We start from the raw sequence: 17,784 nt of genomic DNA, 5'->3' as shown, positions 1-17,784 counted from the left end.
AGAGTTTATTTGTAAAAGCTTACTATGACCCATTGAGTGTATGCTCTTGCATTAGAACGATTTATTAAGATCCTTACATTACCCTCCGGTATACTTGCATACAAATATACAACATTATCAATTAGATAGGAAATATATGGAAAAATATATGAATGATGTCATAAAGAAGACACTGAATCTAAGTTAATGGCCTACAAAATATCTGTAAATAATATTTTATTTAATTATAGAATACATTTTTCGTTGAGCGGTTGACATTCATTACAGTGTATAAGAGGGGGGCCGGGGCAATAGGGAGTTTTATTAAAGATTATTGCAAAAAGCTCAAAAGCTTCTTGAGATATCGCCCGGAAATGAAATTTTACACACAGACAGAATTAAATAAATAATACTATCTTATGCTATATAAGTTGCGTACTCGCAACTATACAATGTTACCACTTTGCGCAAACATATAATTAACTACCTTGCGCTGTTTCATCATACTTTATATAATTTGTGTATTCGCAAATTAAATTATACAACCTTATGATATATAAGTTTGCTTGCTCGCAACTATACAATATTAACACCATACGCTATTGAATAAAGAACTTCCTTGCGCCTTCTCTACATGCAATACAAGGTAATTTATAATGTTGCACACACACACACACACACACACACACACACACACACACACATATATATATATATATATATATATATATATATATATATATATATATATATATATATATATATATATATATATATATATATATATATATATATATATATATATATATACGAGGGGTTATCAAAAAGTTCGTGGACTGACGCGATAAAATTAATAATATGTAGTTTTTGCTTACAAAATTTATGCGGAACATAAAACAACAAAAGTTTAAGAAATGCTGAAAATTTTAGCTTGATACGTTGATAATTTGCCAAATTATTCTAAAATTAAAAAGACTTTATGTGATCACCCGGCGCTGTCGCCGTTTAGTGTCGTGACGTCCACTTAGCGTCATTGTTTCTTAATGTCCGCTCTCTCTACCTCATACACTTATCTTGATGAGATTACCTGGAGTTAAGTAAGGACTTAAACCCGTCTTATTTATATGAATTTACAATGTCATGAGCAGCTGTTTTCAATGCATATAATATTGTAAATGGATCTTTATATGGGGAAAGATCCTCACTTGATTATGCCAGTATACTTAGCTTGTTGGAGTTCAATTTCTACCACACATGATCAACGTCACTTTTCGACGTGACTGACTTTTGACACCCTGACTACAAATCGACACTAACTGTGCATATTTCATCTCTCTGAATCTTTTTGGGCATTAAAAAACAAGTACTCTGGATGCATTTTATTTTTCTGTAGCCAGTTTAAACATTCCTTAGGTCAATACCAGTTTTTCCAGGAGCGAAACTCTATAGAGTGTTTGAAAAAGAAACCCCTCCCCCTTTTTGACGTTATTTTCAAGCCCATAATTGTTTGGACACTCCATATAAAATTTACGATAAAATTTCATAGAAATTACAGAATGGGGTAAAAATTGCAAATTTTACTGAACAAATGTGTCGTACCACATGCCTGAATTAACGAGATTTTTTGATGACAATACTCATATCTAACGAGTTTTTCTCAGTTACACTCAGGTAGAAGAAAACGTCATATTAGAGGTTGCGCCGCCTGGACATACCTTTGCTTACAAAAACACTAACAATTTAATAAAAAATAAAAATTATGATTTATGGTTTATTCTATAGATAGAAAAGATGATGCTAACTAAATGTGTAAAAATTCATTGATGTACCTAAAGCGGTTTTAATTTTATGACGCTAGTCCACGAACTTTTTGATAACCCCTCGTACATGTATATATAATCTGTGTGTGTGTGTGTGTGTTTGTGTGTGAGGGTGTGTATGTGTGATCTACAGCATATGTGGTATTGTTATTATTTATATATTACTGTTGATAAAATTTTGCAAGATTTGGCAAGTCCAAAAATGACTTTAGTGTCATTATAATTCAGTAGGTCATGAAGTTTTATAACATAGGGGTCACGTAAAAATATCTGGGACAAGTTTTTTTCCCTTCTTGTCGCCGGCGAGAATACGTGCCGATGGACAACAATATGTGCAATAAAAGGAGGTACATTTTGTTTCCGACGTTAACATGTATAGAACGACAATATGTGCCGTCGCAGTGTTATTCAACTTCACTATATACATGTATCACTTTGGTCATTAAGCTAATTGTATTCGCTTTTGCATTGACATTTGACATGGATCTATTTACTGGTATCTTTTAAGTCGAGTTAAACATTTAATCCCTTTATTTTTTCCATTATTTTGTCGAACTAAAATTATGATCTCTATCATAATATGCTTCAGCGTTTTCATCAGAATGATATCTGACCTTTAACATTTCCGATAATCAATGTTCAAAATATTTTTTATGTCGTTATAAAGTGATCCCACATCAAATATTTGATCAAATATTAAAGGACAATACACTACTGGACTTAAAATTCCCTGATATTCTGAAAAATCTCTGATAAACTCTGATATCCACTGTTTAAGTACTGCTTTTCTCTGTATAAACACTGTACAGTCACTGTACAAAATCCCTGTGCCTACTGTAATCCCCAGTAAATCACAGTACAAACCCACTGTTATTTTCTATACATCCCTGTACTTTACTGTACGTCCCCTCTGTACGGCCCAGTACACCACTGTCTGTCTTTGTACGCCTGCACAGTACAGTACTGTACATCACAGACGTGTACAGTACTCAACTTCTGTACAGCACAGTACACTACTGTTGCTCACTGTACGCGTCCCAGACTGGCACTGTACATCACTGAAGTTCAATGTACGCATCCCAGTTTGGCACTGTACATCACTGAACCATACTGCGAATATTTTAGACTTATTAAATGAATGAAATTTAACTTTTGAATTTCCTAAATTTTATTCTTCTCTTATTACTTCTCTAATTGTTCAGAAGCCTTTGGTATTTTAGATTTAAGCGAATAAAATATTTATTTCAAGAGTGATAAATTTGTGCTGTTAGTACACTTAACACACACTAGCACCATATATAAAAAGTAAAAAATAAATCCTATAAATTATATTTAAGATCATTTAATTGATAATTATGATTCCTCTAGTCTTAAAGTTTTGAATTTACTGACTACTGATTAAATTATACAAAATAATTATCATTCATAGTATTGAACAATTTTAACGTCACATTGTCATTTTCCATAGTTCGATAATGCGGTTAACAAGTTAAACCTGATTTGGTAAGCAAAGTTACATGTTTAGAAAAATTTTGAAACATTAGACTAAGTATATTATATATTTTTAAAATATTTTTTATGAAAAAAATCAGGTCTCTCTTTCTCTCACTCATACATTTACCCTGTCAAATTAATTATTTTTTACCACGGCTTGTGATAAAAAAAAACCTAATTATTGTTTGAATTGACTTTGTCAATACAAATAAAATATCAAAAAATGAAAAGAATGATTCAGTGGGTAGGGTGGCTTATCATGGTTGTGGGTTAACGTGTACACTCAACAGAAAATGTATACCAAACAGGAAAACGGTTGATTAAACAGCGGACAGTAGCCAGAGATTTAAACAATAGGTTTCAAGACTGAGTGTCCTGATATATCAACAAGGCCTGGGGTGGTTACACAACGACAGGAAGCAATATATTTATAATTTCTTGAGAGCTTCAAACTTAAGATATTTTTGAATTAATAGAAACGCAAATTCAAACACAGATTTAGATTATACGTATTGAGACGTTTATTTTGATATCCATAATCAAATAATTAGATATCAAAAAAACTTCAGAATATTTTCATTATTTGAATTATTTATGAAAAATTATATTTTTATTTATTTATTTATTTATTTATTTTTATCTATCATTTGGATTGTAATATTTTTTTTCTCTTTCTCTAAGTCTTCAAATATAATAGCAAACAAACAACAAACTTACGGGAGTTATTTGAAATTTTAATATTAATAATTATTATAATTATAATATTAAATTAGGACGAAAAAAGTAACATGCAGCTGATGTGTTATTTGCTGTGTAAATAGTAGACTAAGTGCACTTCAGATAAAAGTATACAGAACCTCTCTGTAAGAGAGAGAGAGAGAGAGAGAGAGAGAGAGAGAGAGAGAGAGAGAGAGGATAGGCCAATTTAATTGCAAGAGTAATCAATCAGTGTTAAATAAGTTTGTGTTTAAAAACTTTAAGATGTGTTTCATATACAATATACACCTTGCATACCCTTAGAGTATTACATTGGAAGGCCTAGTATCACTAACAATGTTATTATACGGAAAGTAGAATTGTACATGTAGCTCCGTGGGACAGAGAAATCAGATAGGCAGCCCAGGATCTGCCGGGGGCAGACAGATAATTTTTTTTCAGCTTGAGGGACACCGTACTGTTCGAATTCCTTAGCGAGCCATAAAAAGGAAGGAACCCCCCCCCCCCCCAACTGGTTCCATTAAGCTTGATATTTATAATTAAATTTTAAAAGAAAGATTGATTAATAAATAATTCAATGAATTGATTTATGATTTGCTGCAAATGCCGTGAAATGTGAATTCAAATTTATTCAGGGTATTTATTCCATTTTTTAAAGGTTGAATTCGCATATTTTTTTAAAATATATTCTTTAATTAGTTATTTTTTAGTTGCTTCAAACACATTTTTAGCACTTTGAGTCTGTAAATATACATTTAAGGCCATTGCTATTAGTTGATCATTGTCTATTTCATGACCATATGGAGAGGAAAAATATATTCAAGATAAATTTGAAAAGCTGACATACTATATTTAGTATAATTTTTCTTGGGTTATTGTAAGTCGAAAAATGCAAACCACAGATCAAGTGTTGGATGAATTTTTGTTTCTTTCTTTTCCCATAATTTGAGTTGAGAATAACAAAACAAAATTAATTTTTGAAATCTTATAATTACTACGTTTAGTGAATTTTTGAAAGTAAAATGTCCCCATCGGCACCCCAGTTCAACGGTGAAAAAAAGGGGGGGTCTGACATCAATCTGCTGGACATATTATGACATATACCTTAAAATCGAACAATATGCATGAAAATTCGGTTCATTTATTCATGATCAGCTGTACAAACTAAATGTATCAATATCAATAATATGACCCTAAGCTAATATAATATACGATTTATATACATATTCATAAGAAAATGCATTCACAATTAAAGAAATGCTTCATTGGTCAAACAGATGAGAATAATATATCTATGTGCAGATCCGTATACAGCATACGATAGCACTTGGCATTCAATATATGAAATTAAAATCGAGATCGTGTTCCGCACTTAACAATCTTCAACTAGAGGAGGGGAGAAATGTGACTAAAAAACGTGAAGATTCAAGGACATCTTCCAGATAACTCGAACAAGCCTTCAATGATTTCGGAATTAAAAATAACATTTTGATCATTGAGGATTCCACGTATGATGTAAAAGTTATAATGGAAGTTCAGAGACCTGGCTATCTTAGAAAAACCATGTAAGATAACAAATAATAATAATAAAAAAAATACATAACGTTAAGTGCATGTGCCATTTTGTTATTGATTTAATTGAAAAATAAAATACATGGACGGGGAAGTATAATGAACAAGTGTCTAATTACTAACTAAGCGAAAACTTTTCAGATCTCTCAAAACTTTGACACACGGACAATCATGTATTTTTTTTTAACTGTGTGTGTGAGCGACTGACCTCTCAGTAGATACGGTATCATTATTTTTGATTTATAATTTCTTGCCTGATTTAACAGCAAAATATTGTAGTCGTATTAATGTGCGCACATTTTGTACGCTAATCTAAATATGGTGAATTAAATAGTGTATACTATATTTTATACTAAAATGTAGAGAAGAATTCATTTGATTTTATGGCATGATTTGTAACATTTGTATATTTTCTTTTCATAACATGATAAAACGTTCCTATTTATTTCAATTATTAGGGTTATTAATAGTTTTAATTTCATAAAGGTTTACAACAAAACTTTTATAAAAAATTTAATTGATGTTTCAAAGTCCAGTCGGAATCTTTTTTTATGTATATAAACAAGTTTCATTTTCAGTAATACCAATTACGAAATGTTTCGAGTCTGTTGAATACCGGAATTATCAAACAAACAATCGGAAAGTCTGTGATGTTACTCTGTGTGTAGATAGAATCGACTGAGGTGATCCGAGTGTGTACGGTAGCGAGACACTAAGACAATAGGTGTCACTGCATTATACAGAAAGGCACTCGCCGGAGTTCACAGGAAGTTAGTTACGCAATATTACGGCCACAGCGAGGTTAAGGACACAAGTTTGAGCCATTGAACACATTATCAATTGAAATATTTATAATCTATCACTTTCCTTCACAATAGATAAATATATAAAAAGAAATGATTTCTGATAAATTAATGTGAAACTCATTTAAGGGAAAAAAGAATTATTTTAGCATCCCTCCCCCCTGTTTTCTGGTAGATCGGTTTAGTGTGCGATGCGCATTTTACAGGACTGAAAAGTTACAGATCGCACAATAATAAGTTATTGTGATGTCGTCCGAACTACATTAATTATAGATCTATAAACATATTTTAAAAGAAAACGAACTTTAAGTGTGAATATAAACGTTAATAAAATAAAACAAGTGCAGTCCCGCGAAAGACCTGTTTACTTGGTTTGACAGGGAATGTCCATACATTTTTAGTTTGGGTGGGCAATATCAAGCAACAAAAAGGGTGGTGTAACAGAGTCTAATTAAGTCTTTTTTTCATGAGTATAGTTTAAATACACACCTTGTTCTTATGTTCATGGGGTACATTGTGTGAACTTGCAATTATTATTTAAATAATTCAATAAATTCATTATTTGAAAATAAATCACATGCAAAAAGTTCAGAAGAAATAAAAAAAAATCAAATTTCAGTCGGAATTATACGCACTGCATATACATGTAAAACTTTATTTTTACACTGATGTCACAGCCTCTGTCTTTATATGTACATGAGAGAGAGAGAGAGAGAGAGAGAGGTGGGTAAAACTTTGCGCTGATTATTGATTGAGATATGAAACTGAGACAAAACATTATGATAAATACGTTTGTGCCAAGTGGTCAAAGTAATTTAAAGTAAAGCGACACATAAAATTGGATCCCTTTGATGCATACCAGATATTTAGGTTTTTTGTGTAATTCGGGGAATTCTATTCATATTTTAAGCGTTTAAAGGTTTTCTTATATGTAATGGTTTAGAGCCTAATTAGGACACAATTGTTTGATATAGTATTTAAAAATTCACGATCTATTTTCGATCAGCAAGGAAGTTTAGTAAGGACCTCGTTTATTATGAAGTATTGATACCAAGTGTCTAGTGTTTTTTCGTAAAGGGTGGGGGTGGAAAGAGGGGTTGGGGTTGGCGGGAGGTGTGTTTCCACATCAGCTGTAACAAATGTCATACGATCATTATTCTTACCCATTTCAGAAATCTGTCTGAGGATACCAGAAATCCTCAAAAGCGGTTAGCAGGGATATTTTAAATTACATGTACAATTACTCCTTAATTTTAAACCAAATTGTACATAGAGAAAAAAAATTCAGAGGCGCTTGTCTTGTTGAGAAATATTTAAAAACATGTTTTTCTAATCAATGGTAAAAGGAAATACAGCAAGCTACATGTATACGGATATACGTACCCATTGTATTGAATAGAATAAAATGATAATTAATTCTTGAATTAAATTTATTACATGGCCGTGGGTCAATAATAACTTAAGGTCAATAATTATCAACATATTGCAGTAAAGACGGTACATTTTCAATAATTTCTCTCATTTTGTCGAGAAAAAAGGGGGGGGGGTATCAGTACCTTTAATTAATTCTAGTTGTTTTCATAATATGAAGAGAAAATTATCAGTAGATGTACGCTGTACATGTAAGATAATTCAAGGAAAATGAAAAGTTGAATTAATTGAAAATCAGAAATCTAAATCATAACATTGGCTTTAATCAGCTTTTCAGTGTACACAATTATGTAGAATTAAAAACATGCAATACTATGTGGAGAAAAGATTAATATAATTAATTAACTATAAATTTAAAAGAATTGTAAAACTCTTTTACTCTTTAAAATGTCCGTTTACTCATTTCTCAGATGTTAAATGGAAACTCATTTAAAATACTTGGACAAAAGTATTAAAAAGAAAATAGAACATTTAAATAAAACATTTTCAGTTATATCTAGAATCAAGGGCGCTCTATCCATTTTGAAAATTAATCTCTCAGAAATACATGTATTCAAAAGGAACCATGAAATAAAATAAGATTTTTTTTAAAAAAATATTAAATAAATTTCCTAGGATACAAAGCTTTTCAGAGTAGGACAGAGTAAAATTGGTTGTACATTGGTATTTACTGAATAAACTGTAGAATGTTTTGATGTACTGTGATGTACAGTATGAGGGTTCAGGGAATAACAGCAATGTACTGTGAAAATCAGTTATCTGTACAGCTAATATCTGTGACGTACAGTGGTAAGCAGTGGCTGCGTACTGTGGAGTATTGTGGGGTACTGTGATGTACAGAGGAAGTGTACTGTGAAGTACAGGGAGGTGCTGTGAAATGCTGTGCTTCTGTACAGTGTTGTACTGTTATGTACTGTGAAGTACAGAGGTAAGTAGAGTAATGTACAGTGAAAGTACAATTGTTGACAGAGATTTTCAGAGAAAAATCAGAATATCAGGGGATAATAAGTCCAGTAGTGATAATTATCTTTTTGAATGCAAAATCCAGTATTAAAGCAGACCATTGCAATATTTAAATTAAACAAATCAAAATTTAAATTAACAATGTCATATATCTAACCCTGAAACGAATAAAATGCTATGGAGGCTTTAAAATCTCTTGAAATGAGCACAGTGATATATATGCATCTGCATACTAGTACACTACATTTGTATAAAAAGCTAAAGAAGATCGGTGAACTTTTTAGGCCAGAACCAAAATATCCGAGTTAAACTTTCAAAATCTTCAGAAAAGGAAACTTTTGACGTTTAGTTATTGTAATGGATCGCTAGTTTACAAATATATCCTTTTCGTTGTTAGAAACCAAATAAAACTTCTAAAATATCCAATAAATATCAAATACTGTAAGTCACTTTTTATTTGCCAGAACTTTATTTACAGGTAATCACGCGAAATGTGTGCTCGCGAAAATTCTATTCTCGCGTATATTAGTATTCCTTAAGATTATAAAGAGTAATAACCACAGTTCGTGAAAATTTTGTCTTGTTATTAAAGAGTCAATGACTATCTCGCGAAAATAAAGTGTCGCGAAATTAAGTGATCTACAATAGGCAAAGACGTACAAAATAACAGCAGATCTTACCTTTTTAGCTAACCTGAGCCGAAGGCTCAAGTGAGCTTTTCTGATCGAAATTTGTACGTTGTCTGTCGTCGTATTTTTCCTTGTATATAAAAATGACCAATCATGGCTTTGCTGTTTTTGTGAAGAAGATTTTTGAAGATTTTTCCTATATACTCCTATATTAAATTTTGATCGTCCATTGTGGCTCCAACCTCCCTCCGGGGGTCATGGTTTGAACAAATGTGAATCTACACAACCTGAGGATACTTTCATATAAATATGACCAATCATTGCATTGCTGTTTTCAAGAATAAGATTTTTAAAGATTTTTCCTATATATTCCTATGTAAAACTTTGATAGTCCATTGTGGCCCCACCCTACCCCCGGGGGTCATGATTTGAACAAACTTGAATCTACAGCACCTGCAGATGCCTCCATATAAATATGACCAATCATGGCTATGCTGTTCTTGAAAAGAAGATTTTTGAAGATTTTTCCTATATCCTCCTATGATAAACTTTGATCGTCCATTGTGGCCCCACCCTACCCCCAGGGGTCATGGTTTGAACAAACCTGAATCTACACAACCTGAGGATGCTTCCATATAAATATGACCAATCATAGCTTTGCTGTTCTTGAGAAGAAGATTTTTGAAGATTTTTCCTTTATATTACTATGTAAAAAGTTGATCGTCCTTTGTGGCCTCACCCTACCCCTGGGGGTCTTGATTTGAACAAATTTAAATCTACACTACCTGACAATTATTCCATATGAGTTTCATCTTTCCTGGCCCATTTGTTCTTGAGAAAAAGATTTTTCAATGATGCCATTAATTTTTGGCTATTTCGTATTTATCTCCCTTTGGAGGATGGTGTGGCCCTTCATTTGAACAAAATTGAATTCCTTTCACCCAAGGATACTCTGTGCCACGTTTGGTTTAAATTGGCCCTGTAGTTGTTTATAGGAAAAATTTTAAAAGTCATCTTTTCAAGAACAGCAAAGCCATGATTGGTCATATTGATATGGAAGCATCCTCAGATAGTGTAGATTCAAATATGTTCAAATCAATAACCCCCAGTTGTAGGGTGGGGCCACAATGAAAGTTCAAATTTGTAGGGAAAAAGTCACATTTAACAGAAAAAAAATATGTAAGCTTCCTTAGTTAGTGTAGATTCAATTTTGTTCAATTCATACCCCCCCCCCCCAACTCCCTTTTAGGGGCATGTCGGGACCATTTATGCATTTAAGATTTTCAACACTAAACTGATTTTTGCTTTTTTCCTAGCCACAGTGTTCAGGTGAGCGATATGGCCCCCTGGGCATCTTGTTAACCATTCTTGTGCCTTCGTTATCTACGAGCGCTCGCTTCGTGATCGGGAGGTCGTGAGTTCGAATCTCGGCCGCGACAGACCTAAGTCGATAAAAAATAGGTAGCAACTGTTCCTTCGCCATGCGCTCGGCACTTTGAAGTGAAAGTTGCGGGTCTTTCGGATGAGACCTTAAAAACCGAGGCCCCGTGTCACGGCAGGCGTTGGCACGATAAAGATCCCTCACTGCTCAATGGCCCTGAGTGCCGAGTAAAGGTCAAAATTTGAAGCCCTTCACCGGTATATGGTGACGTCTCTATATGAGTGAAAAATTCTCGAATGGGACGTAAAACAATATACAATCAATCAATCAATCGTTATCTACGTTGCGGGGGCATATATTTTAGCAAATATGTTCGTCTGTCTGTCTGCCTGTTTTACAGTAAATGTATTTGTATGTGTTGGTATGTTTTATTCTGCAAAAACTTCAAACTTGTCAATAATATACACATATTCCATACATGTATTGCTTTTGACAAGACCATTCTGGTTTTTTTTTTTCTTTTCTTTTTTTTTTTTTTTTTTTGTTTTTGCTTTGTTTTTTTTTTTTTTTTTTTTTTTTTTTCTTTGTCTTTTCGTGACATTTAATCATTCAAGTGCTTATTTTTTTGCAATTAATCATCGATCGTTTGATGCAATCAGCAAAGTCCATGATTCGCTGATACACTCCTCCCTTATGTATTTCAATAACTAAAGATTTGCTAGGGATGAATTGATGTTGATCACGCTGGTTAATATTCTTCATTTCTTTATAGTGTAAATCATATACGGTACCAATTTTGACTCACCAAATGCGCATATGCGCGCTTTACAGACAACTGGAAGTTAACTAGGAGTCTAACTACTGATCAGGGACAAGGGAGTCGTTTGCTTTGGTCATGTTCTTCTCCCATTGGAACTTCCATGTATTATTCTTTGGGTGATATTTGCATTAATGCACATGGCTGAAAAATCAGATCTAAAGTTGCTTGAAGTTGTTGGATGCTCTCTAAAGAAAAGAAGAAAAGAAAATGGCGCAAGACTCTCAAGGAACCCCCGACTAGCAATATGCCAATTAGTCCTGATGGTGTGCTAAAAGTGAAGAATGACGTAAGAGTACTGTCACAATTCAGAGTTCTAATAGAAAAAGCTTTTATTTGGAGGAGTCATAAGGTAAATTGTGTGAGGTAAAACTTCGATCTGGATAAGTGGACGAGACGATACAATGACTTAAAGACAGAAATTGATCTTTCTTGCAAACAGTAAAGACTCCTATGCTGTCGCAGCAATGACTGTAAATTCAAACCAGGAACCAGTATTTTTAATTGGTTGGTCCAATAGACAAGTATACATTTACAGGAATAACACGGTTGAAATACTTTTAGAATTAACTGACTGGTTTGTAAGAGGTTTACACTGTACTGTGAATAGAGATCTACTAGTGGGCATGCACACAAGAGATTGTGAACAGAGTAGAGTGATGTGGTACACAGGAAGAACACATATTAGGGAGATCCAGTATGACAATCACGTACAACCTTTGTTTGGTACAAAAAAAAAGGGGGGGGTATTCTTAATTTTACTGAAAATGGCAACAGTGATATTTGTGTGGCTGTCTTGGTTGCAAAGCCGTCATTTTGGTCGATAAATCCGGGCACTTACGGTTCAAACATCAGGGTAACCTCTCCAATCAGATGAAGAACACACTATTTTTAATATCTTTAATTGTTACTGATGTCAATAATCAAATACTGATAACTGACAGTTCTAGTACCATGGTCCATATCAGAGATTGTGATGGTAAATTCGTCCGATATATAGAATATCCGTGCCATGAGTGGGTAAGTGTTGATATTGACCATAATGTCAGGGATGGGGTAATTGAATAAAGTAATTGTAAATGAGTGTAATTAATTACATTTTTCAATTACTTGTAATTGAATATAATTAATTACATTGAAAAAAAACCCTGTAATTTCAATTACTTTTCAATTACATTTCAGTTACTTTACGTAATACATATTGTGTATTTAATAGGAAAATATTTCCAACACGGTCACATTTTACAGTTTTTTTAAATTTATTCAAATAAGCCCTTCTTTTTTTTCAAAATCTTAACCTTTTTTTATAGCTGGATGAATGAATTTGACATATTGGTTTGTTTATAAAAATGTTAAATTGTTTTATAATCATAATGCACATAAATTATTAATACTAGTTTAATGTTTATGAAAAATTTTGTTCTACCTCTCATTGGTATAGGCATGGAAATTTCAATTTTTTGTTGCTTGATTTGATTATCAAAAAGAATAGAATATAATTTAATGTGTCATTAAGATCTGCCTTGTTGCCCTTCAACTCCCAACTGTAAATTGTTATAAAAACAACCCTCCACAGTTAATTATTTGTTTACACAAAAATTCCATGTATTCTCACTTAAAATTTTACCTTTTCTTACCTGATTTTCAAAAAGTGGGAATAGATAGAATAAACCCAAAATTTTGTATAATTTTACCACATGCTTTGTTTGAATTCAAAGATAGCGATTCATTAAATACTATTAAGAATTCTCTGCTATTTGTATACTTCAGAAAAGAAATAATTAAACAGATCTTTATATACATTTATGCATTTGGTATCTGAAATGGTTATAACATAAAATAAGTATTATTTTTTGAATGAAAATTGTCAACATTTGCAATTTAGGGTGTTAAGCTTGCCTACCTGTAGCTGAAATAATTTGGGAAGTATTTTATGGTTGATTCTTAAACTCTTGAAAACTCGTTTTTAATCAAATTTCATTAAGGCAGTCAATTGATAAACGTACATGTGGGACTAGGTCTTATGTTGATGAAACACACAAACATCTCATGCACCTGACATTATTTATTTTAAATATTCCCCCTACATTAAATTTACATGTATTTGTTTTTCAAGATTTTTGAAAGTGAATTGAAATGTATTTAATTACATTCTTAAAAGTAATTGAGAGTAATTAATTACATTTGTAAAAATCAATGTAATTGTAATTGCAAGTAATTGAAAAATTTTTCAATGTATTTGAAAGTATTTAATTACATTTCATTTGACCCCAACCCTGCGCAATCTTGTTATTGGAGATAGGACGGACCACGGGAGATATCCGATTCATTAAATATCTGGAGTATTGAATTGCAAGACTATGATAAAGAAATATTATACACCTATTTACTGGCTCTGTGGACAATAGCAAAGTTTATTGTCACCCAAGACAGCAATTTTTATTGTCATACCTTTAAAAATCGTTTTGTATATAAATCTTTACTTAAAAAAGCATTACATTTCAAAGCTTTTTCTGAGCATTCAAAAAAGTCGGTGGCAGCCGGAGAGCGAGATATTGGACCTGTCGATGATATATTGGACAGCTTACGTCACATTTTGGGAGGGATTAGCTATATCTTATTTGCATTCGTTGGTGTTCATCAGTTACGGAATTGGACGAGCTGAAACTGACAGTGCAGGTTAATGAAATTTACACACATGGAAGCCAGCAAAAGATGTGCACCATCCGTTCCAAAGGTAAAATGTATTAAAAAAAAATTAATATTGACTGTGTTCTTGGGCAAAATGAGTTTTGCCAACCCCTGGAGCAAATCTGCCTGCATGAGGCCTAATTAACGGCCTTAGACAAAAAGTGTAGTTTTTATAGAATCCTGCAAAACTTGTGTTGATCAAGAACTCTGTCAATTAATGTACAGTCATTGATGTTAATGAAGTGATATGCTGATGAAACTTACGCTGTCTATTTATATATATAGGCTTCCAAAATGGTCACGTGACAAACTTGAAAACGGAAGAAAAAAAATCAATGAATAATTGTCTTTCTTGAGTCCCTTAGAAGTTCTTCTTTACTTATATTTTATGTAATACGAAGAAAATGTCGCTAAAATGTCCTTTCTACAAAAAAGGTTTAATTTTTGAATTCGTATTCATAATAAAGTAAGAAAAACGAACACTCTGCATTTTTAATGTCATGGGATTACTTCTTTCATAAGAAAGATGACAGGCGGCTAATGTACAACGTGATATCATACCATACCAAACAAGTAAACTACAGTCGTAATATGGTAGATAATGATGAAAAACTGACATAAAATATATTAACATAACCCTTTCTAATGGTTTGTTCAACATTTCTCATAAGATCGACTTTATATATAGAAACATTTTGTTTACATGACAATGGTAAATTACTAGAACCAATTATATAATAATATTATATAACTAAAACTTGTGTCTGCATGCTTATTAAGATCTACACTGATCGTCTGATTGTATCTCCCAGTTTGGATCTAAAGGCTGTTATTTCATCCTCATCTTCACCTTCCGGAAATTCTATGTACGATTTGGACTCGATCAAGTCCATGAATGATAATGGTAACTTTTTCATTATACCTTTCTCTAATGCAACCAAAAACAAAACATTTTCACCGTTTCTGGAATAAATGGCCTCCATACGTGCCATGTTGAGTTCAAACATACACCAGTACGAATCTAAGAAATGTGACGTCATAATACAGAAGGTTTTCCTGCTATTATGAATGGCATTTGTTATATTTTCTGCTATTCCTGTCCCTGGGATGAAATCACGATTATGTATACACAGCCTTAGATTGAATTCCTTTTCCAAGTGCTTTACAAGGCCGATGACGAATGTTCTGTCTTCGTCAGCATAAGATACGAATGCATCAAAGTGGTATGGATCATTTGATAAGGCATCTGGCCTATGAACATTAATTTTATAATTTTCTCTCGCCACATAATACATATATCTTAGTTTCCATCTATATCTGTAGAGAATACGGCTGACGGTGATGGTTAAGACAGCGATTGTTAATGACGTTGTAATGACGATAATAAGAGTGTATGAGGAACACTGTTTTTCCAACAACTGAAGTAGATTTTCGATGTCTGAGAATGGAATTCCTGAAGAATTTGAAAATGCACACACATAATCATCAAAATGTCGGAAATTAATATTCCTTGAATTTAGAATCCATTTCACGAAATCCAAGTTCTCACAGTCACATCTTAATTCGTTGCCCTTTAAATTCACAGATAGTAGATTCTTTTGGGAAATTGCATCTAAGATGTCCCTTGTTTCTCTACTCATGGACGATATCTGGTTATAAGAGAGGTCGAGGTAAGACAAGCGATCCATGTGACTGACGGGTACTGTAAACTTATTCAAAGAATTGAAACTGAGGTTAAGATTTTCTAGTTGTTTGAGATTCCAAAATATTTTCTTTGGAAGTCGTACGATTCTGTTTCGTGTGAGGTTTAAAAATTTTAACACGAACAGATTCTGAAAAATCTCTCCCTCAACATCATTTTCCAGATTTTCACCCAAAGCATTGTGGGAAAGATCAAGATAAGATAAATTTTCAAAATCTTGGAAAAACCTTGGCGATATATAACTGCAAAAATTATTAGAGAAGTCCGCATAAACGACTCTTTCTATCCCGGTAATGGGACCGTTTAGTTCATATATTATGTTGTTTTGAAAATAAACTTTTGACAACACAGGTGCTTTAACAGATTTGAGCACAAAATTTTGAAGAGTCATTTTGTACAAATTATCGTGAAAGTATAAGGTTTTTAAGTTTGGTGGAAGAAAGACTGTTACATTGAATTGTGTAAGTAAAGGCAAACTTAACCGCTTTTTGGCTGTCATTTCCCCATGTTCATTTTCCGATAAATTCGCACATACCGCCTGTGTATCTTTGCACCTTGTGAAAAAATCCTTCAGTCGTATTTGATGAAAGGAGGACTGAAAACTCGCATTGATTGAAATTACGTTGAATAAAGTGCCGAATTCTAGCAGATAAAATCCAAAACTGAGTACGTTATTAGCCAGATTAAGATATTTTAGTGACTTGGGTAACTCGGTGAGAACACCCAATTCCAGGCTGTTGATTCGATTAGAAGCCAAGTTTAGTTCCTCTAAACTTGTATGCTTTAGGTCAGCCATATGATATTTTTTAACAATGAAACTCACTCCGTATGTACACTGTAATTTCTCAAAATTTAAAACTCGAATGGAAGTAGACTTTCTTAAATCACTTGATATGTTGGCCAAAACCTCTAACGTCAGTTCCTGATTACCGGAAATATCAAGATGCACTAAGTTTGAAGAGTTTTTAAAGGATCCCAGTTCAATCGTGTGAAGCAAATTTTCCGAAATGCTTAAATTTCTCAAACTACTATAACTTGCCAGTGAGTCCTCAGTAACGTTAACCAGATTATTTTTCGAGACATTTAAATATAGAATATTTACAGGGAGTTTTGTAGGAAAACTGGAAAGTATGTTGTCAGCCAGATTTATTCCTATGACTTCACTGCTGAATGACGGCGCTGTTGCAAGATGGAGGTGTTTACAATTTGCCCATAATTTTCCGTTTAATTTGTGGCATACGCAGCGTTCGTTTGACGAACAATCCAACGCTTGCACTTGTATTAAAGTTGTGGTAATGACAAAAAATCCAAGTCCATGAAGTACAAAGTTCACCATTCTACAAATATCAAATATAAAGAAGGGTTCAAAAAGCACTGAAAATACTTAGTCTAATAGTGTAAAAAAAAAAAAAAAAAAAAAAAAAAAAAAAAAAAAAAAAAAACACTGTAAATAATGATGATGGTTTCTATCTTTATCAATTTTGACTTACTGTGCTTTTAATCATCATGTTTTTGTTTAATAAAAAATTACTATCATTTTTGTCCATGAAGTTTATGAGAAATTTTTAGTGTCCTTGTTATCTTTTCCTTTCTCTCCTTTTCTTTACATTTTTGAATCCGCTATTGAAAAGGTTTCTGTACCGCATTTGATTCGATAAAAAAAGTCTCATACATTTATTTCAGAGCGTTTATATATTTGTCGATCGATTTTCATTCACATGCGCAGCTGAATGTAAAACACACACACACACACACACACACACACACACACACACACAAAGGAAA

The 17,784-nt window shown here is 32.7% G+C and overlaps 1 protein-coding gene across 1 annotated transcript; it reads right to left on the bottom strand.

Annotated features, from left to right (window-relative positions):
- Nucleotides 1–15,060: 15,060 nt before the first annotated feature.
- LOC133174572 (toll-like receptor 4) lies at nucleotides 15,061–17,335 on the bottom strand. Its single transcript, XM_061309678.1, has one exon. It carries the CDS (start codon nucleotides 17,333–17,335, stop codon nucleotides 15,080–15,082), a length of 2,256 nt encoding a protein of 751 aa, XP_061165662.1. The 3' UTR covers nucleotides 15,061–15,079.
- Nucleotides 17,336–17,784: the final 449 nt, after the last annotated feature.

The sequence above is a fragment of the Saccostrea echinata genome, unplaced genomic scaffold (assembly GCF_033153115.1).
Source record: "Saccostrea echinata isolate AGI-Se365-2 ecotype Australia unplaced genomic scaffold, CSIRO_AGI_Sech_v1 ptg000058l, whole genome shotgun sequence".
Taxonomy (NCBI): domain Eukaryota; kingdom Metazoa; phylum Mollusca; class Bivalvia; order Ostreida; family Ostreidae; genus Saccostrea; species Saccostrea echinata.
Note: the sequence above shows the minus strand (reverse complement) of the source record. Positions and strands in the feature narration are given on the sequence as shown.

What these genes read in the sequence shown, in the direction of transcription:
- LOC133174572 (XM_061309678.1), bottom strand. Translation starts at nt 17,335, where the DNA reads ATGGTGAACTTTGTACTTCATGGACTTGGATTTTTTGTCATTACCACA.